We start from the raw sequence: 21,656 nt of genomic DNA on the forward strand, positions 1-21,656 counted from the left end.
GAGAGGGGGGTGGGGGGGGGGGGGGGGGGGGGGGGGGGGGTGTATGTACATCTGCAAATATGTACATAGACATACACAATACAGAGAGAGAGAGAGAGAGAGTCCATTACTTCTGCAAATATGCACATAGACATGCACATTACAGAGAGAGAGATTCCATCATGTTTTTTTTTTCTGTCTTTCCAGTTTACATGCAAAAGCCTACACCATATTTGACCCTAAAACAAGCTTAGGATATTTGGCAAATACATAAAGAATCTATTTAGCAAAGACTCATTAAGATGGCTAATCTGAAAATGATCAGGATTTATTAACAAGTAGAGCTATTTCCTTCCTGTCTGATGTGGTTCATGTGGCTGGAGAGAAGATACATTGCTCTAAGAAGGGGGACATTATTCAAAGACTTCTAAAATCGATTTTCTGAATGTACCATGTACCAGGACATATTATTTTATTTCATTCTTTTTGGAGCATTTTTGTATGCTCAAAATACCAAGCATCCAGACCTTTTGAAATACATTATAATTTCAAGGAATAGACAAAGACTTGAGAAATAGAACTTACCACTGTTTCTGGATATAGACCAACACTCTGCAGCTCCATCAAAAGTTTATCCTCCAGGTCAAGTTCCTCATATTGGCAATCATAGGTGGCAATGCCAAAGGCATTTGAATGTATAGCTGGTTTCTCATCATTATTCTCGGAAAGCCCAGGGAACATTCCAGTTTTCAAGTGCATAAATCCATTATTTCCTTGAAGTGAATAATCATTATAGGAATTTTTGTGAAAAACACTGTTCCCATTAATAGAAGCGCTTCCATTACAAGAAAAACCATCAAGAGAAGATTGCTTCTGACTTTGAAAACTCAACATGGATTCATAATTAAAATCAATGCCATTTGTGCTCCCAGGCTCAAAATCAATAGGGAGGTAACTATCACCAGGAGAATTATCTCTAGTATATTGAAAAGAAATATTCCTCCCTCCACTGTTTTTGGCAAATTCTTCAGACTCGTCTTCTACAATCAGAGCAGACAACACTCTTTGGTACAGTGGAGTAACATTGTTCCTTCTTCTTGAGCCTCCACATAAAGCACTACTGTCCTGATCTGGATTTACCAAATCTGAAGTCCTCCCCAAATTTTTTGGTCTTTCCTGGTCCTGCAAGTTTTCTTCACTTTCTTCATGAACAAGCTGAGATGGAATATCTTCTTCAAGCACAAGATCACCCTGAAGAAATAAGATGGATTTAGTGCCGGATGAGGAACAGTAAACTGCAGAAAGGATTAAGATTCTATCATTCTCTTTTATTCTCTCTTTTTTTTCCGTAACATTATCGTGCATATACACTGGGAATTGGTGCCACAAATAAATAAGTTGCTAGTGGTTCATGGACAGCGTGAATGGCATAAAAAAAAAGTACAAGAACACATCATAAATTGTAACGAAAATGAATTGTGTTCTTGAAAACAATGGGACTTGTATATCAGAGAAATCATATTAGCTTCAAGCTGTCAAACACAAGGATTTTTATTAGAAATATCTTGCAGTTGGGAGTGGAAAACACTAAATAAATTGCAGCATCCTTCCATGAAAGTAATGAATCCAGTAGTATTCTGCAATAGGTTTTGTTTCTCTAGGAAGAGTTGAAATTAGCTGTTATCATTGCTTGCAGTGAAGCATCTCAGGGATTTCAAAAAATTAAAAAACACAACAACCTCTGCTGGTGCACCATCCTAGTCGTGTAAACTGTAGTCGGATGGATTTTACAAGTAGCAGATACTTGAAATATTAGGTACCACGAGTCAAAGGCAATATTTCAATTGCCATCTTATGTGCATATAAAAATATGCAAGGTCAAAATGGAACCGAGAAAACAAACACATGTTTGCAACACTTGTCATATGTATGCTGACAAGAAATAATATAACCACTCTTAGATTACCAAATTATTGCTGCGGCCAAACATCTCAGATAATCTCTTCTGAAGATCCTCAGTAGATTTCAACTGACCCCAAACATAGATGAGAAAACAAGGAAAAAAAAAAGGTTAGCTTTTTCAAATGATCAATATAACTCAAAGCAGAACTAAGATCATCTTTCTGGAAGCAGATTGTAGCAATTACATTTTGTTTCAAGAAGGATGAATCCTCAGAGCAGATGGGAGCAAAAACAGGCTCCATTTTCTTCCAGAAAGAACCAGAACAGGAAAGATCTGCAAAAGCAAAAGTTTGTGAAGAATGCCCATATAAAGCTGGAAACAAAAGGCTTGAGGTCAAAGTGCATACAGCTGGCATTGCAAGAAAAAATTGCAGCAGCTAAGAGTTCTTCCCGATCATCATCTGATTCTCCTTAAAAATCAAACAAAAAAAATGAAAAAACCAGCGATTACAAAGAAATCTAGCAAATGACAATAAATTAAAAGATATGGAAAGTAAGGCTTCTTCTTCACTAAGCTTATAATAGTCTTGACAACTTTCATCGTTTGAGAAATCCAAACAGCATAAAACTAGATAGATTGTTGTTTTCATATTTCTGGAAAATCAAATCAACAGGCTACAGAATATGGAAGTCTTCAATTTTCACTCTCTAAACCAACCAGGTTATTCAGTTGAATTGGGATTTAAGAGATACAAGACCCACTAAAAATCAGATGAAAATGAGTGTGGTGAACCCACGGCATCAACGCCTATCACATAACAAATGCTATCTTAAAAGGGAAACCACTGTGTTTGCATTTCTCCCATTTTTGCCTTGAGTGTATTCTCAATTCTCTTCATTTGTTTGTGCCTTAAGAATGTGTGTTCGAGCCTAGTTGTAATCAAACTTTCTTAGATTTTTCACAAAATCATAATGAGACCTTCAAATATCATATTCAGAACAGCACATCAATGTGCTTTGCCACCAAAGTCAATTTTAACTTTCGCCATCAAAGCCATGTGCACGGTAAAAGCAGGTGTTCTTCTCATATTAAATGATGAGAATTAAGTGGTAACAAACAAGAAGAGTGGGAAAGAAAATTAACTTAGCCAACCAAGCATCAACTATAAGGGGCCCTCATATTCATCATGGCCAGAGGAGGACAAGGAAGGGGATTTTCTGTAAAGCTAAATACTTGCAAGCAATCATCAATTTTTAGTACATTATCTAGTTGTTACAGCCACACTAAAGTAATATAGCTCCAAGGGAATCTAGTAATATAGCTCCAAGGGAATCTACAGTCTGTAAGAAACTTAAAGGTAAGGTTTTGCGAGCGTACCTGTGGAATCTGGGGAACCACTTATTGGTGCTTGCCCAAGACGAGCTAAAGCCTTGCGATCTGCTATTTTCTTAAGTGGAGGACGGCCTGTCTTGCTGAACTAGTAAACAGATTCGAATGTATCAATGCTTTAACTTAGTTGGAAATAGTAATAATTAGTACACAGGTATAAACATGTCATTTCTTCCCATTTAAAAAAAAAGTATAATTAAGAAAAAAACATTTGTCACCTTCCACTCTTGTCTGATATGGGCTTTGTACTTCTAAGTGGCTTGGTTGAGGCTGGATTCTCCCTCATTGGAGAAATGCTAATCCTAGAAGATGATGCACCCCGACCAGTCCTTCCTTGTCTCCGCACGCCATCACTAGTGTCTTCCCTATTGAGTATTTTATTCTTCTTTGTAAGCAACAGAGAAGGAACAACATTCTGATTCAGGGATCTCTCCTCTACAGCACCACTACCTGTTCCCTTCTCCTTTGGCTTACCCTCATGATTTTCCCCAGCACCAGATTCTTCACTTTCAGATAATCTTGATGGAGATGAAACATTTTCATGTTTCACTCTGACTTGTTTGGTTCCATTAACCACATCCTTGGCAAGAGGCGGCCCATTGATCCCAGCAGAACTCACTCGAGTGGAAAATTCAGAAATATGTCCTCTTTCTGATGACGTCTGCCCTTCATCGTGGTTAGAGACCGGAGACACTACATTCACCCTTCTGGTACGAGAGATTTTTTGTGGTCTCTGGCCAACCCATTGAGCCATTGGGGGAGATGATGACCCTGTAGGCAGGGGACGCTTGCGATTATTAGGCCCCCCAACAGAATTGCCTTTGGTTATACCTGGTGTTTGTTCCCAGCCATCAAGGGCCCCAGGTGCACGGGAAATATTAGGAGATACATTTGCTGCCATTACCGAGCCAGTTCGAGGTGTCCTGGAAGCCTTTCCTTTTGTGACTGGACTTGGACTCACTGTATGATTATTGTCCTCCGGAATATTTACCCTGAATAGCGTGGTTACAGATAAATCAGACACAGAAAATGAACATTGAGCTTACATACTGAAACATTGAACAAATTAAATGGATTTGCATCACCATTACATCATAACCTAGTATATGCAAGTTATTATGTACCAAAAAGCAGCATGGTTGAACTTAAAAAGTGAATAAATCAGTCAATCACCACATACTTATTGTTTGCTTTCACTACAAGCCGCTCCTTATTCATGCCAGCAGCAAAATCCCTTGTCAAAGAAACTTTTTCTGATTCTTTGGGAAGGGCACGGACATTTGAACTAGCAGATGCTGAAATACCATCTACCTTGTTGATGCCACTACTCCCATTAAAAGATCCTGACCTGCAAGAGGACTTTCATGATTGTACCAAGTATTCTTTGACGCGTGCAAACAAAACGTAACACCTCATGATTTCACAAAGAGTCAAAACAGTAAATACAATAGAAGGAATAATACAGTAAAAAATAAGAGCTAACTTTTAGATCATGCAAGACCCAAGCTCATCATGTTTCCAATTCAATTGGAAAAAAAAAAAATGTAAACTTTGTTTGGTAGCGAAAGTTGGAACTGGACCTCCACTACTTTAATGCAATTAAAGTAGAATGAGCAAATAACCCCACTCTGTACACAAGATGGCCATTTAGGACATCTACAAGACATAATTACACCTTCAGCCCTTTAGCTTGCATAGTTACAGGTTTTAGTTTTCAGCTCAAGTGGGTCAGTTCATTCTTGAAAGATTATCTTACTATCATCTGGGACAATGCCATTTACCAAGGAATATGGAAGGCCAATATTGGAAATTACTTGCAAAACTTCGAAGTCATATTAATAATACTATACAGAACTAACTAATTTGCATTGTTAAGTTGGACACATAAAGCATTCTCGTCTGCAAACAAATGGTACATAATTAATGAAGAAATTACCTGAAGCCTTGGCCATCGTAAGACTGCAGACCAGGTTCATTATTAAACTTATGATGCACCACTCGTTTAATTTCCCCATCACTGTCTATAGTTCTGGTAAATACAGGACCAACAGAACGTTTCTTTTTCATCTTTCTGTCCCACCCTTCCCCTCCAGCAGGTAGCCTGCGGACCTTTTCTTCAGCAAGATCAGAAACTTCACCACCATCCCTGTGTATGTCTCTGTCTTTTCCCGTGACCAAAGGCTGCCTCAGAACCATATTGCTTCGGCCATCAACCTAAAGATTTCAGAGAGGAAAGACGAAAACAAGCATACTTAATTAATACAGTTGATGAGGTAATATCGATGCCTTTACTAAACAACAGATATTCACACAACAAAGGGAAATAACAACAATCAAGGCAGTATCATGGAACTTTAATGTCTCAAGAGAGTAAATATGCCCATTGAACATAGTAGAAATTTACAAAAAGGTGAAGCAAATTAAAGCACGCTACAATCTTAATCTTAAGAGGAAATGGGGACCTCCATAACATTTCAACAATCTGCTTATCATGAGTTTTCAACCAGGGGCAGAGGCATATTGTGAAGGGCTATTTGGATAGTTATTGGGATTTAAAATCTTCAAGAACCTCTACTGCTACTTTCTCCTTGCTGTTGTGTCTAACCATTATTCTCCATTATTGTAAACCCACACATCATGCATGTACAGCAAAAATAGAAATTCTGATGCAGAAAAAATCTTCATGAAAAAAGAAATCAAATAACTATAGTCCAAACTAAATTCAGAACAAGACTGAACTGATTCCTTGGTTCTAAACACCTCTTAGAGTAAATGAATATGTGACTACCTCATTTTTCTCGCATACTAATAACACATCACTTTATAGCTTAGAAAGAACTCAAGGAATTCAATATATAGGAATACATCTTTAAGTAGGTACAAAGATGAGCACACCCGTTCGTATAAGCATGTTGATACAAACATTTTTGGATTATAAACAGAATAATGTAACATTCACAAGACCATAACTGCAACATGAAAGATGCAATATTTTTTGGACAAGTATAAAGAGAAATCTAAAGGAGGTATTTGTGCACAACCCTTAATTCTGCTACAGAAGAGCGAACTCGCTTATTCAAAACAGGAGTCTTAGTCCTGTCCTCTAATCTTTGAGTCCCAAGGTCTGAAGGGCTTCGATGAATCTGTGTTCCCACCTTCAAAAAGCTTGAACCACCTGATCTTTCATTCGTTAGCATCTCATTTCGTTGTTGATTCTTTGAATTTAATTCTTCTGAGAATTTGTTACATCTTAGCAAGCATTCATTCCACATTTTTATTCTATTCCTGGTACAAAAAAAAATTGTTTCGTCTTCAGCAAAGTAAAAAATGCTCCAATGATAAGTATTACATCCTATTTTTCAATTAAAAAAAAGACAAGAAAAACTTTCTGCCCAGTATCCAGGCCCGGTGACAATCATAAAAGATCATCTTCCATCACAGGAAATAGCTTCATATGGATGACAGATATTCAACTGTAGAAAAATTTAAATAGAAGAAAGGATATGGAAGAGCAACGATGAGAAATTCATCCATCAACAACAATTATAAAGACAATTAATTACCTGGCCTTCTGATTGTCATCAGATACACCAGCTTTGATCCGCTTCAGTTCCTCTGTATCCACTGCAGGGGAAGGCTTTGAATGAGCAGCTCCAAAAGAATTATCTTCTGTAGCAATCCCTAGAGATATCCCAAAAGCCCTCCTTAACTCGCCCGTTCGATTATATTTTTGATCCCCCATTGTAACTGGATCCAACGACAGATATGGAGCAAGTGGGGACATACTCCTTGCTGGTGAAGCAGAAGCCCGGGGTGTACTTGCCCCAGAACTGAACATCCGACTCTCACTGAAACTTCCAGACCTATCAAAACTGGCACTAGGATAACTCCCCCTCTGCCCATTAGAATAGCTACCATTAAAACCCAATTCCTCTGGACTAGCCGAACTCAACTCGTATCTCGCATTTCCAGACATGTTCTCAAACCCACAAAAACCAGCTCATCTCTACTAAAAAAAATTCTTCCTCAACTGCTTATTTCACCAAGTCTGGCAACTATCTCTAAAGCAGACATTCAACAATGAAAAATCGAGAATGGCTTGACAAATTCATAAATTACCACCAAAATTATAAACCAGCTGTCGAATCTACAATACCAATGAACTTAAATTAGTCAAAGCCCGTTTAAAAATTTTCTTCATTCAATAGCACGTTAAAATTTATTTTCAAATAAAAGATAACAAAGAAATTAACAAAAAGCCACCAATCGCTTATTTTGTAATTCCCAAAATTAAAATTAAAATGAAATAAAATTTTCAAAAAAAAATACAATTTCATCTACAGCAGAAGCTAAACATGTTCAGTGCGTGAAATTACTCACATTTTACCACTTACACGCTAAACCCCAGTTAGAAAAAGAACTAACTTCCACAGTTTTAAACTTAACAAGAAAATCAATGCCACAAAAACCCAATAATCTACAGTAATTAAGTACGCTAGTAGCTCGAAAATCAATGACACTCGTAATTAAGCCTCTAATCACCAATTAAACACACCAAACGCTGTGATTCAATCAAATTAAAACCAAATTTCAAATTTCAACTAATAACATTAAATTAATCAAATTCACATTCGTTCAATCACTGGTAGGTATAAAACAAACTCTTGTAACAAAAAAAAAACCCTATTCAAGCAAACCAGAATTAGGGTTCTTGAAAGAAAAACAAGAAATTCAAACACAAAATGTGCAATAAACAAGATAATTAAACTACACGCAGGTAATGAGGTAGCGAAACGCAGTCGCAACGTACCGCCATTGAAGGGTAATTGGATTACGTGAGAGATCGAGTTGTAGAGAGATAAGCAGGACAGGAGGGATTTTTTTCGGAGAGAGGAATGGTGAGGGTCCCGCATAAAAAATTTAGGGATTGGCGTGCTTGAATTTGGGATATAAAGGAAAACGGTGCCGCTTGTATCAGGGCCGTTTATCAGGGGGGGTATTTTTATTGGTGGGCCCTGCAACCGTGCTCATATATGGGAGAAGAGAGGAGGGAAGGGGAAGGAAAGTAGTTGTTGTCCTCGAGAGAGAATATACTATTTTCACTCACTTTTTTTTTTCTTTTTGTTTGTTTGTGACACGTGGGATGATAGGTATGTTTGCGCTGCATGTTGTTTTTAAAAAATATTTTTTTTATTTTAAACATTATATTAAATTTATTTAAATATACTTAAAAAAATATAAATTTAATATTTATTAATAATAAATAACAGATTATAACATTGAAACAAACACCCCCTCATGAATCAAAAACTTCGAGCTTTTGTGGGCGATGTCTTTTGGGATTTGTGATGGGGTGGGAGTTTGAGTTTATGGGAAGGGTATTCTTGGTTGCTCGTTTCACTTGCAGCGCAGTGAGGTGGTTGCTTGTGGGGAAGTTGAACGGGGAAAATGAAAAGAAACCATGCAAGTCTTGGAAATTTTGGTAGAGAGTGAGTGGGGAGAGCTTGTAACCTAGTCTTTGATATTGGATATGTTTTATATTCAGATTGATGTTGGAAAATTTGCCGGCGATGCGGTATGGTCAATTTTTTTCTAATACACAAATATATATTTAAATGATGATAATTTAAAAGCAGCCATATTAATTTGATTAATTTATGATTTGGGATAACATTGGAGAAAAAATATGAAAAAAAAACTTAGAATCTAAAAATCTAAAGTAAAATAATAAAATAAAAAATAAAATAAATTAGATTATTTTTAAAATCAGTAACTTTAATCGTGAAATCAATATGAACATGCAAAGAATAAAAAAAATCTTAAACAAAATTTCTAACCATGAAAAAATAATAAAAAATAATAAAAACCAGATTTAATACAACAACTAATGAAATAAAATAAAGAGGGATTTAAATGAAAAATAAAATTAAAAATATAAAAAATAATAATTAAATTAATCATTATCAATACTAGATAAAAAAATAAAATAAAATATAGAAAGATAAAATTAAAAGAAAACAACATAAGAAAATGATCGGAAAAAATGAACAACTAGAAAAAAAGAATTAAATTAAAAAAAAAACTAAGAGAATATGTACTATATCTAGTATTAAAATGAAACGAAATCAAATAAAAATGAATTAAATTAAAAAATCAATATGAAAAATCCAAAGAAGAAAGGATCAATAAAAAAAGAAATGTGTTGTTTTTTTTTTCAATAGCATATAAGTAATTATATTGCGTGATAAACATGTGAAAATCCAATTTCACCTCTAAGTATATATATTTATTTTTTTAGATACTGAAGAGCTTATTAGTCGTTTAATCCATGATGTATAATCCACAATAAAATAAAATATCGATGAATTTTAGTTTTATATGTAACTGTAATATTGGTGAAAAAATTTCCTCATGTTGCTGCATATGGGCAATTTCATTTATTCCGTGAATCAAGTCATCGCTGACCGAATAAAGGTGAGTATACCGCTCGATGCATGGTAATTAAATTACCCTTCCACTATAAAACTACCACTGCTGTTATTATCGTTGAAAATCTAAACTTATGAGATTTTTTACTCTGGATAAGGACACTTCCTATTCCGGGAAAGTGCCGTCCTGGCCGTACAACTTCCCACGTGGCCCTGTTCTTTTACATTTTCCACGTTATTTTCTTTGAGATAAACAAAATATATATTGATCTTGGAAATATAATGCCCATTAATAAGTGTAAATTCTCGGCGGACTTCTCGCATAATTTTTGCTGTGTTTGTATGTTACAAGGATTTCTACACCAAGACAATAATCAATTTTCAAAATTCTTAATTTTTTTAATCATTTATCATGGTTTTTTGTTTAATTTTTTTATTCAAATGAGTGATGAGTTTTTAATTTCAAAACAAATAAATTGCAGTATGACTTATAATAAAAAAATTTAAATTATTAAAATCATTTTTTAACCTTGACCGGGGTCCATGTACCTGAACCAAGAGTTATCCAGAACTAATTCAGCAGTCAGCATACTTAAAATGTATTTTGGATAGTTAAATTCTTCATCTTAATTTTGAAACCAGTATTTATGAAAATTTACCTGTTATGATTTATTGGACCGACATGGAAGACAAGTTCTTCATTTAAAAAAAAAAACAATAATTTATTTTCCGTACAGTTTTATTTGAAGATATTGAAAGGAAAAAATAGCACACCTGAGCAACTTTTACAAATTAATGCGAGTATTTTTGGTAATGCACCTTTCTACACCTTTCTATTATTTTTTAATGGTAAAAGGTACTTTTCAGCTGCTGTTTTTATTTTTATTTTTATTTTTTGTTTACTTTGGCATTTAGCGTCTAGATGACAACGTCTACTTAGAAAAAATTGAATTGTTAATACAGCTTTTTAAATAGTATAAATATGTTTTTTTTTACGAGCAGTCCAACGGGAAAAAAAAACAAGAAGCTGTCCTAACAATCCATTTATATTTTGATATATTTAATATCAATGTTTTTGTTTTTTAAGAAAAACATTGAGAAAGGTCATGGAAATGAAAGAGTTTTTTTTTAAATGACATATTTTAATGTTCCTGTCTGTTTTGATAAATATTTAATAATAACTATTTTTTTGTTGGAAAATCATTTTAATTATTCATCTGAAGCTATCAAATCAAGGAAAGAAAACTAGAAAAATTAGCTTTTTATTTTTGGTTCTTCATCAGCCTCTCTCACTGGATATACCTTTAAAACTAGCTTAAAATATTTTAAAAAATATCAATTTAATATTTTTAAAATAATATTTTGAAATGACCACTTGCAGATAAATTACCTCCAGACTTAGAGTATTTAATTTGATGATATAATATTTATGTTTTCCCAGTACTTACGAGCATGAGCATAAACATCAATATTTATGGGTTTCTCTCCACACTACCTCGATGAAAAGAGAAAATTGAGATTTATTGGAAAAAAAAGAGAAGGCAATGAACTCTATACAACGCCCCCAACATAGAATACTAACCTTTGCTTTTATTTTTCTGGAACGGTATTATACCGATTATGTTTGCATATTATAACTTTTAAAGTTATTCATACTCTGTTTTTACATCTTAAAATACTTTTAAAAAATTTAAATTTTTTATTTTTATCTATTTCAAATTAATATTTTTAATATTTTCATGTTATTTTAACGTGCTAATATTAATAATATATTTTTTAAAAATAAATCTTAATATCAAACTATATTTCAACACAGTTAAAAAATCATTATTAATTTAAAATACATAGCTAAATACAATTCTTTTCCAAATACTTGAAATCAAACACTTAAAAAATCCAAACTAATTCAAAGAGTTGATTCAACAACTAAACTAGTTTAATTTTGTTAAAAAATAGAGGATGGAGTTAACATGAGTGTCCACGTCAAAATTTCACTAGTTAATTAATTAAAGCTTAATCATGTTTTCTATATTTTAAATTAATATAATATTATTTTTATTTTTTTAATTGTTCCCTTGTGACTAGAGTAGGTTTTACAACTTTATAAAATACAATAATTTTTATAAATTTTAATCCATTTGGTTTGCTTTTAATGAAGAGATAAAGATAAAAATAAGAAAAAGAAAATTATAAATTAAAATATTTTTATGATTTTAAGGAAATCTTGAATTTTATTTCCTCTCTCGTCCCTGTATTATCACGCACCATAGATTTTTCCCACGAATGCGAACACATTTTTATTCTAATATACTCGTTGACTTTTTTAATCTAGAACATGCACGAATATAAATATGTTAAATTGTTAATCATCTAATATGGTATTTTATCTACCTGTAACTATTTCAGCGCGTGGCAAACAGCAAATCTTGACGTCCGTTTGATGATACCATTGATTTGCAAGATCCTGGTCTCCTCAGCGTCAACGGTTATTCACACCGTCACACGCACAAGACTGACAAGAGTCCACACTACATCAGCCGCCCAAAACAAAATAATATCTTCCGTAAACTTGTTTTTGCCCCTATATATTCATTAAAATTCCACTTATACCCTTATATTTAAAAACTTACCATGCAGCAGGTAATTCCAAAAATTACAGTTCCACTCGCAACTTTTCCATTTTTTTCTGTCTTGGCTCGTGTTTGAAATGTTTTCATACGACCTCCTCCAGGTGACTGGAAGTATTCCATAAAATTATAAATAGAAACTTTTAAAATATTTTTTATGTATATTTGATTATAAATAGAAACTTTTAAAATATTTTAAAAATATTTTTTATGTATATTGGATGAATAGAATTTTAAGTAATTTTTATTTTGTATTTTGGATCTTCGACTAATTTTCATTTTATAAAATATAATTACAAATATATCTTATCTATTTTTAAAGTATTTATTTTAAGTGAGTGCTTTGAATCACTATTCAAGATGTCTATATATTCTAACGGACAAAGATTATAAAATGAATAGATTTTTTATATGAAAAAAATCCAAAATAAAATTTTTATTAGCGATTCCAAGCATGGTTATTAAGGTTAGGTTGCCTAGTAGATCTACTTGGTAACAGGAAGCCTAGTTTATTCTATTCATGTCTGTTTTAAAATTATATTGAGGGTTGATTTAGTTAAATTACAATGTTTCAATGGGTCAGCTTGGAATTTGATTGACTTGCATAAATTAATATAAAATAAAACTAGATCAATTTTAAGATTTTTTTTAATTTTTATTGAAAATAACATTGTTTTAATTTTTATTTTTTAAAATTTATTTTAAAAAATAAAAATAGCTTTGTATTATAATTTATCCTAATTTAAAAAATAAAAACTATATCAACTATAAAAATTTATCCTCAAGTATTTAGGAGTGTGTTAGTGATTATTTTTTAAAATATTTTTTATTTTAAAATTATTTTTAACTTTAATATATGAAAATTATATGAGAATATAAAAGAATAAAAATTTAAAATAAAAAATAATTTTTTTTTAATTTTTTTTTGAAATATAATAACATATACTTAATCAAATTTTTTTCAAAATATTTTTAAAATATAATACCATATACTTAATAAGTGTGATTTGGTTTGGGTTGATAATTATGATTTCAAGGTTAGTAACAAAAGTAAAAACAAATAAATTAAAAATTTAATAAATAAGGGTTGAAATTGAAAGTTATTACATGAAGGGTGCGAAACTGAAGTTTCCCCTAATATATAGGCTTACCCCATTACACGCGCAATCCTACTTGGCGTACCGCTCATGGGCCCCACCAAACTGACGCCACCCTCACTCACCTTCCTCTTCCTGCATATAAAAACCCACTCGCAATCATCAACAGACACTCATAACTCATAAAAAATTCGGGGGAAAAAAAAACTCTCTCTCTAACTATTTCCATGGCCTTCGCTAACAGTTTCCTCTCTTCTTCTTCACCCTCTCAAATTCCTCATGGATCTAAATATTTCAATTTTATTCCTTTATTCATTTCTCCTCACGAGCGGTCCGCTTTCACTTTCTCTCCGATTCGTAACAAATTTTCCGAGCTTGGAATTGGAGTAATCGGTTCCTCGAGGAAAAAGTAAGCTCTAAAAGTCTCCGATTCTCTAGTCTTCCCTGTTTGGATACACCGACACTGGTTTCCGAGAATCTGTTACTTCCTGTTAGCTTCATTTTTTTTCTCGTCGTTTTTTTTTTAATATTTTTATACTGATTCCAGCGGTCTGTTTGGTTACCGAGAAACATTGAGATTTTCTTTAATATACAGTTTGGAGTTTTTTTATGTTTATAGAAATTTAAAATTGAAAGCAAGTGACAGTGGATATTTTTATTAGTTTTTTGTGCTATTTTTCCACTCTAATAAATTTAGATATAAATATCAAAGATTCAGTTATCAATCTGTTACTCCCTTTCTTTATCTGCGTTTCTGCGTCTTTTTTAAACTCATGAAAATACGATAATCTTTAAGTTGTTTTTTAGCTGATCGGAAATTTGTGTTTCTCGTTGCTTATCGATGATTGAGTGTTATGCAGGAACATTTTATATGCTTCGGTCAATGATTTGAATGCATCGGCAAGTTCAGCCTCACTGGTCAGCTACTTTTTTCCTCCTGCCATCTCGTGCGTGGAATGTAGTTTTATCTATTTTATTGTTGATTGCCCTGAGATATTATTGAATGAATTTAAATAGGGTAATTAGTATAGCATTGTCATCATGTAAGCAGGATTGTATTTGATACATACATATATGTTGTTTATAGGATTGATTAATTGTTGAAGGAAACAGTAACAGTTCCTGCAAGTGGAATTTATTGTGATAAATGTCCTGTGTGGTCAATGTTCCTCCAGGTGAAAGTGAAAATAATGTTGATAATTCTCACCGCAGTCATGATTTTCTGGATTTTTTTCTCTGATTGGAAAAATTGTGATTCGGTTAGGGGATATTGATGTCTATTCCCTCTATATACTGTTTTGCTAGCTTGGTGGTTTTTATCCACGGGGCTTACAAAAGAAGTTCGATAAAGGCATTTTTACATGGTTTGGCAGGTTGAGTTATTACTTGTCTTGGGGGTTAATTTTTTAATCCTGGTCTTTATTTGATGAAATTTATAAGCATGGACTAATAATAGTTTCTGCAATTCATCAAAACCAGGAGTTTTTTTTTTTTTTGGTATTTTCAACTCAAGTATATTGTTTCTGTGAGTTTTGAGTGTCCAATTGAACTCTTCATCACTCGGACCATGCTGTCCAATCAAGATCGCTATGAAATAGTTACTGTAGATAGAGTTCAATATCAGATTTTTCATGCTTGCGTGTGTGAATGAAACATTTGGAACTGAGAAGTTGACTTACATATGTTTATAATCGGTAGCAGAAATGTATGCAATAGTTCACAAGTGGCTTTAGAATTTGCTGCAAAATTTACAAGTTAACAGTAATTGCAGAAATCCGAGCAGGATGCTGATTCGGTTCCCATGCCAGTAGTTCTGATAGATCAAGATTCAGATTCTGACGCAACAATTGTGCAACTCAGCTTTGGAGATCGTCTTGGAGCTCTTATTGATACGGTGAAGTAGTTTTTTTATCTGACTCTGTCCTCTTTGGTCTTGAATATTTTTAGTCCCAACACTGCCGACATCAAAATGAAAGTGCAGGCTACACGTAAGATGGTTAGCCTCCTCTAATCCCAAACCCACCACCATCACATGGTTGGCCTTTTGATTGTGTTTCATGTGAGGATGGGCAGTAAAGGTGTCATGTAAATGATCTTTCAGTTTTCTTATTATTATACATGAGATGGGAGTTATCGCCTTAAAGGGTGAATTTTTTTGAAGATGAGGCGGCCTGGAAGCAGCCTCTGAGCTCAATTTCCTTGAAATGCCAGAAGAGACTTGCTTCTGAGGCAGTGTAATCTTCATATATATTGAAAATGTAGTTATTGTATATCAGAATTCAACAAGCAGAGGTGCTCCAATTGCTTTGATGATTATTGACCAAAGCCACTGCTTAACGTTAGTCTCGTGTATTTAGGACCATCAGGGGTACCTTCAAATGCCTGCATATGATTGCTATTTTCAAGAAGTAAAAATATGCATTTGCCCTCATCTAATATCAGATGTGCTGCTTGAAAATATTTGGAGGTTTTGTAACTTGTTTTGTTCTGTCATGGGACAGATGAATGCCCTGAAAGATTTGGGATTGGATGTGGCAAAGGGAACTGTTCTCACTGATGGACCAGTCAAACAAACTAAGTTTTTCATTACACGATTGTGAGTTTTCTTTTGAAATATATTTTGCCCCTGTAATTGGATCAGATATTACCCTGTGTTAATGTTTTACTGGAAGTCTTAGCATTTAGAGATTGATCTTGGTAGGGACACTGGTCGCAAGGTTGAAGATCCAGATATGCTAGAGAGAATTCGACTTACCATCATCAACAATCTTTTGAAGTACCATCCAGTATGTATGCTGAATTGATACCTTGTTCTATCACTTTCTTCTTCCTCATCTTTTCTCTCTTTTTTTGGCCTTTTATGGGTAGATATTAGAGATATTTCTGTTATATTTTCTTTACATTTCTCATGGTGATAAATTATTGTTTCTTTGCCTTCTTGCTAGGAATCTAGTGAGCGACTTGCTATGGGTGAGGCTTTTGGAATAAAAGCTCCAGAGAAAAAGGTGCTTCTATACCAGTCTCTTTGTGCGTGTGTGATTATAATTGAGAGCAGGATGTCATGAAAGCTTATTTTTAGCTTAATGAACTTCTTGACAGATTGATTTGGTTTGTTTTATCCTCATCTGATCATATATATTTTGGATATTTGCATCACATAGGCCTGTCTGCCATTGCAACAAGAAGAGCTGCCCACGTGTGCTAAATCAATCACACACACACACTAATATTGTTTTATTTGGTGCACATATATGCTAAATATTATTAAAGTTTGCCATGGAGAGCCAACTGAAGCATGAAGCTTCCAGTTTGTGCACCTGTTTGCTTTGACGTTTATAATTTGTCCACATATTGAGTAACTGTTGTGGTGTGCCCTGCATTATATTCTAGCAAAGTTCAATTGCTGTTCAGCTATCAAACCGTAGGGTATTTATGCTTTCTGGTTGCAGTTGGCATGCTATTAAGTTATGTTGTACAGACGCTTCTCTTATTTTAATTGATTAATATGGTGTATTTGCTTCTGTCAGGTTTGGTTATTGCATTGATTGAAGTATATATTCTATTGAATCTCCACCATCAGCATCTAAATCAAGTTTTTTTTGGTGAAGATCTGTTCTTAGATCAGTAGATGCCTTGCATGTGCTACAGTAGACTTTACAAAATTTGAATTTATATTCACAATTTCCTTTATGGCAGCTTGATGTTGATATTGCAACTCATGTGCATGTCAAAGAAGACGGACCTAAGAGGAGGTTTGCTTCTGTTTTAATGTTTATTAGTATTCTGATTCACAAGTTATACGTGCTTCTTTTAATTTTCATCTTTAATAACCCACCATTTGGGACAGATTAAATTGAGAGTTTTTTTTTAATCAGCTTGCTCTGCATCGAGACAGCAGATCGACCTGGATTACTTGTAGAAATCATCAAAATCATTGCTGATGTCAATATTGAAGTCGAATCTGCAGAGATTGATACAGAGGTCTCTCTCTCACTCACTTGTTCTCCCCAATCTGATGCACACACACCATCGAGTGAATCTTAGTTTTGCTTTCTCTTCTAATTAACTTATCTTTGTCATCTCACAGGGACTAGTTGCCAAAGATAAATTTCATGTCAGCTACAGAGGTGCAGCATTGACCAGCTCCCTGTCTCAGGTAATTAGTTGGGTTCCAACTATGGTTGTTCGATAATTATGGAGTAAACATTTTCTTGGTGTATGTATAGATTCTGAATTCTCTTTCCCTGTTTTCCTACAATTGTAAAGTGAATCCTACAATTAATTAATATATGAGCTCATCTTCTAGTCTGTACAAGAACGTGCTGTATCCTTACAAAACTAGATTAATTTAAGATCCTATGCATGGTTTACTTTCAATTTCATAATGATGTATACCACTTTATTCACTTTTTTTTTTTTTGAATCTGCAGGTCCTAGTGAACTGTTTGCGTTACTTCCTTCGGAGGCCTGAAACAGATATTGATAGTTATTAGTACCAGAGGTTAACCGCCATTCTCGATTGTAGCCCCAATTTAACGTTTCACGTACCACATCACCTTTGAGCTCATGTTTCTTTTACCTGTGAATTGTATGTTTCAAGATATTATGTGATCATGTTCCATAACTGCAAGCTGGGATGTTCTGAAAAGATGCTTGTAACCATGCTATTGTCCACCTTGGAAAATGGGATCAAGCCGATTACTAAAGAAAAAACATGGAATGTTGAAACCAATAATTCATGCTCGTTGTTTTGCTCCTTTCTATATTTCTGGACTAAGTGTCTAGCAGATGGCTTAAGGTTGGCGAGTCGATCTAAAACCAACAACCCGGGGTTGGTGGGTTGGGTGACCCATTAACCTGTTAAACTACGTGGGAGGATGAAAGAAAAGATATTGTTTTAACCTTGAGAAGATGTTCAATTATGATCTCAGTTTTAGGTTAGACCGGGTTTTATGACCTTGATTTATTGTTCAGGACAGCGTTTTCTCTAGACCAAGATCCTCGTAAGACATGCATGGTATTGCTGGTAATGAGGGGCTGTATTTACTTTATTTTCTTCTTCTTAATGTAGCATCTGGAGCACAGCACAGGGATTAGTGGAAGAATGGAGTAATGTTGTGTCTTTGGATATACGTTCTCTGTAATGAATCTAAGCTCCCTAGAACAGCTCATTATCCCATCTTTTAACCAATTTAACCCCAAAAAACATAGCCAAAAGTAAACACTCTTTATGATAGCCAACTAGTACTCTTTCCCTTAGCAATCAATCAGACTTCGTTGTAAAGAAAAGGTGCGGATCCACACCATTATGTACGTGAACGAGCAAATACTCATTCTCTACCACTGATATTATACTTGGTTTTCAGTCTTGAACAGTCCATGTATAGTACATTTTGCTTACTGTTCTATTGTGAGAAGCCCATCTTTGGAGTCCTTTAAACACTATTTCTTCTCCTGATCCAGGAGAAAAGAGTGCTGTAAAACATATAAACAATGGCCTTAATGGTGGCAGTCTTATTTGCCATTCTCTTTCAAGGTTATGTGTGCTTGGCTTCCGATCCTGATCCAGTTCGTGACTTCTGCATAGCCAATACTGATTCTGCAACCAACATCCCCCGCAAGAACTCATCAGATGCCACAGTGGAGTTTTTCATATTTTCTGGGATCAAATCTCATGGAAAATTCAGTGAAACGGGGCTAGCATCGATTCCTGTCAACGTGAATAACTTGCCGGGCCTGAACACACTAGGCATGTCACTTGTTCGTGCAGATTTTGAAGCTGGTGGTGTCCATGTGCCTCATTTCCATCCGAGAGCAACAGAGGTTGCGTATGTGCTTGAGGGGAAAATTTATTCAGGATTTGTCGATACGCAGAACAAAGTTTTTGCTGAAGTGTTTGAGAAGGGTGAGGTCATGGTGTTTCCATAGGGTCTCGTACACTTCCAGATGAATGTTGGAGATAAATCGGCAGCTATTGTGGGCAGTTTTAATAGCGAAAATCCTGGATCGATGAAGATTCCTACTGCGGTATTTGGATGTGGAACCAAGGAAGAGCTTTTGGATAAGGCTTTTGGGTTGAAGGGTAAGGACATCTCCAAGGCGAGGAAGAAGTTTCTTTCGTGTTAGAAAGACTGAAGACTAGCTGTTGCTCGATCTGAGGTTCAACGGATTATGAAAAAACATGTAATGTTGAAACCAGTAGTTCCTCTCTCAATCTGATCAATAAGGGCTCTCAAACTTCACAATGTTAAGAATCGAAATGCTTGGTAGAAATAATTTTGGCGGATCCTCAGAGATTATACATAAACTCGTTGAAGAATTGATTAACGTTGTATCTTTAGATCCACGTTTTAATTTCCATAATGAATCAAATCAAAGCCTCTTGGCACATCTCATCCCATCTCAATGATAGATTAGCCAACTAATGATGTTTCCCTTTTGAATCAATCAAACTTCACTGTCACGAAAAGTTGCGAATCCAGTTCAATAAGTAGAGGGGCAAAGACTTGTTCTTGATAGATTTTGCATGCGGACACCGAGACGAGCTTACGTTTAAAGAGTAAAAATATATAAAAATTGTTGCTATTTATTTTTACAGTAATTATAAATTTTAATTAATTTATAAAGATTCTGGATAAGAATCTGGTTATGTAATAAAGAAGATAGACCTCACTTTATATATCCTATTAAAGATAAGCTATATTATTATTTACTTTTAATGATAAAAAATGTTAAATGTGCTTTTATACTAATGTTTCTACCAATAATGATTTATTTACATGCTGACAAAAGGGTTAAATATAATGAGTTAGATATTAGATTGAAGATTGAACTTTGTAATTTTATGTTTTGATTTGTTTTTTTCACTTCTAGTTATTATTTTTGGATAATATTGATGAATTGACAGTTCTAAAATTAATTATCTAATTATAACCTATGACTTATTATTAATCAAACTATGTTAGTGAATTGATCCAGTAGGCCTACTATGGAGACTCAAATTCTAGAGAAGTTTCATGTAAGGAGTCTCAATGAGATTATCTATTTTATGGTACTTAGTTTCACTAGCAATATTTGATAAAAATAATTGTTGTTGCATCCCAGTCCTTGATCATTTATTACTTATTCTACTTATGATACTCGTGATATAAACTAGTGGATTCATTGTTAATGTTACTGATTTTGTCATTAATGAATATTATACTAAAACATTTATTATTTAAATTTAAGAAGAGATCAGAAGATTTAAAGTCATATTAAAAAGATAAATTTTTTTAGTTTAAATACTTTAAAATAAAAAGAAAAAATAATATATTTTTAACATAGAATAATTTTTTTTTAAACATGTATACTCTACGTACAAATGAATTGTTTATTAATTTTTTCATAGATATTAAAACTCCAATTTATTTTTCTTGATTTGACTCAAGAACCAATTCCTTAGCCAGGTCAACACATACTGGCTTGATTTAGAGATCTTTACAGAGTAAGCTAGCAAAGTCGGGTAACTCTTTTGTAGAACTGGACCATAAAACCTCATGGTCAAATTTGAGATTGACCCAGCTGTTCGTGTAGAAAGTTATGAACTCGCCCATCAAGTTAGTTATCTAGAGTGTTTAGGCCTCTTTTTAAGATCGGACTTGTCTGTTGATTCATGAATATAGTTGTGAGGCAATACACAAGTTCCAGTTACAGCAGGTCCTTAGCTTGCATCAGCTCCTGACCCCATCCAGTCCAAGACTTCTGCATAGCCAATATATACAGGTTCTGCAACTAACATTCCATGCGGTAATTCATCACTTGCCACAGTAGAAGATTTCATATTTTCCGGGTTAAAATCTCACGGAAAATTCCAGCAAGTACCGTTCCTGTCTAGGTGCGTTTGCTCGAACTTATTTCACCAGATTAACATGAATCTCTGTCAGTTATCCTTGTGAAGACTAAGAACAGTGTGAGAAGTAATTTAAACATTGGATTTTAACAGGTTATATCAAGCTAATATGGATTTTTTTTGTTTCAGCACTTGTTTACCAAACACTAGATCTAATTCTACAGATTTGATGGTTGAAAGGGCTGGGTGCCCTTGACAAGCGGGCGTGTAGGCCATGCATGCATTCACATAAATGGTGTTGTTTTTCTATAGAAGACATTGAACGCAAGCAAGCTTGCTGGAGATCTCGAGACCCTCACCATTTTACTTCTTGCATCTTTTCTTGGCCAAAAGCATGACCTC

General features: G+C 34.1%; 2 protein-coding genes and 1 pseudogene across 7 annotated transcripts in view; 2 read left to right on the forward strand and 1 right to left on the reverse strand.

Moving 5' to 3' along the window:
• Positions 1-8,228, reverse strand: part of LOC105125452 (uncharacterized) — a 10,495-nt gene extending 2,267 nt beyond the window's left edge. For 2 of the 5 annotated variants that reach the window (XM_011025907.1, XM_011025902.1), the window contains exons 1-11: positions 8,082-8,228; positions 6,835-7,418; positions 6,313-6,556; positions 5,208-5,485; positions 4,452-4,619; positions 3,490-4,263; positions 3,260-3,354; positions 2,289-2,351; positions 2,127-2,215; positions 1,946-2,008; positions 565-1,230 (exon numbers count right to left, since the gene is read on the reverse strand). In XM_011025907.1, the coding sequence (XP_011024209.1) occupies positions 565-1,230; positions 1,946-2,008; positions 2,127-2,215; positions 2,289-2,351; positions 3,260-3,354; positions 3,490-4,263; positions 4,452-4,619; positions 5,208-5,485; positions 6,313-6,556; positions 6,835-7,247 (2,853 nt within the window). In that variant the 5' untranslated portion in view covers positions 7,248-7,418; positions 8,082-8,228. The remainder of the gene's footprint in view (positions 1-564; positions 1,231-1,945; positions 2,009-2,126; positions 2,216-2,288; positions 2,352-3,259; positions 3,355-3,489; positions 4,264-4,451; positions 4,620-5,207; positions 5,486-6,312; positions 6,557-6,834; positions 7,419-8,081) is intronic. The other 3 variants (XM_011025906.1, XM_011025903.1, XM_011025905.1) reach the window with 3 other exon arrangements.
• A 5,366-nt stretch (positions 8,229-13,594) lies between these two features.
• On the forward strand, positions 13,595-18,179 carry LOC105125459 (uncharacterized protein DS12 from 2D-PAGE of leaf, chloroplastic-like). Of its 2 annotated transcripts, none has more exons than XM_011025913.1 (10): positions 13,595-13,832; positions 14,284-14,341; positions 15,207-15,317; positions 15,925-16,019; positions 16,125-16,209; positions 16,369-16,428; positions 17,120-17,175; positions 17,299-17,404; positions 17,511-17,579; positions 17,854-18,179. In XM_011025913.1, the coding sequence occupies exons 1-10, from the start codon at positions 13,651-13,653 to the stop codon at positions 17,914-17,916; spliced, it is 885 nt and encodes a 294-aa protein (XP_011024215.1). In that variant the 5' UTR covers positions 13,595-13,650; the 3' UTR covers positions 17,917-18,179. The 2 variants fall into 2 exon arrangements, with proteins under 2 accessions (XP_011024215.1, XP_011024214.1); XM_011025912.1 differs by having other exon boundaries at positions 13,597-13,832; positions 15,195-15,317.
• A 66-nt stretch (positions 18,180-18,245) lies between these two features.
• On the forward strand, positions 18,246-19,807 carry LOC105125457 (germin-like protein subfamily 3 member 2; annotated as a pseudogene).
• Positions 19,808-21,656: the final 1,849 nt, after the last annotated feature.

The sequence above is a fragment of the Populus euphratica genome, unplaced genomic scaffold (assembly GCF_000495115.2).
Source record: "Populus euphratica unplaced genomic scaffold, PopEup_1.0 scaffold22.1, whole genome shotgun sequence".
Taxonomy (NCBI): Eukaryota; Viridiplantae; Streptophyta; class Magnoliopsida; order Malpighiales; family Salicaceae; genus Populus; species Populus euphratica.

What these genes read in the sequence shown, in the direction of transcription:
- LOC105125459 (XM_011025912.1), top strand. Translation starts at nt 13,651, where the DNA reads ATGGCCTTCGCTAACAGTTTCCTCTCTTCTTCTTCACCCTCTCAAATT. An exon ending in CGGCAAGTTCAGCCTCACTG is followed by an intron (nt 14,342 to 15,194) that starts GTCAGCTACTTT and finishes CAGTAATTGCAG; the next exon opens with AAATCCGAGCAGGATGCTGA. An exon ending in CTGCAGAGATTGATACAGAG is followed by an intron (nt 17,405 to 17,510) that starts GTCTCTCTCTCA and finishes GTCATCTCACAG; the next exon opens with GGACTAGTTGCCAAAGATAA.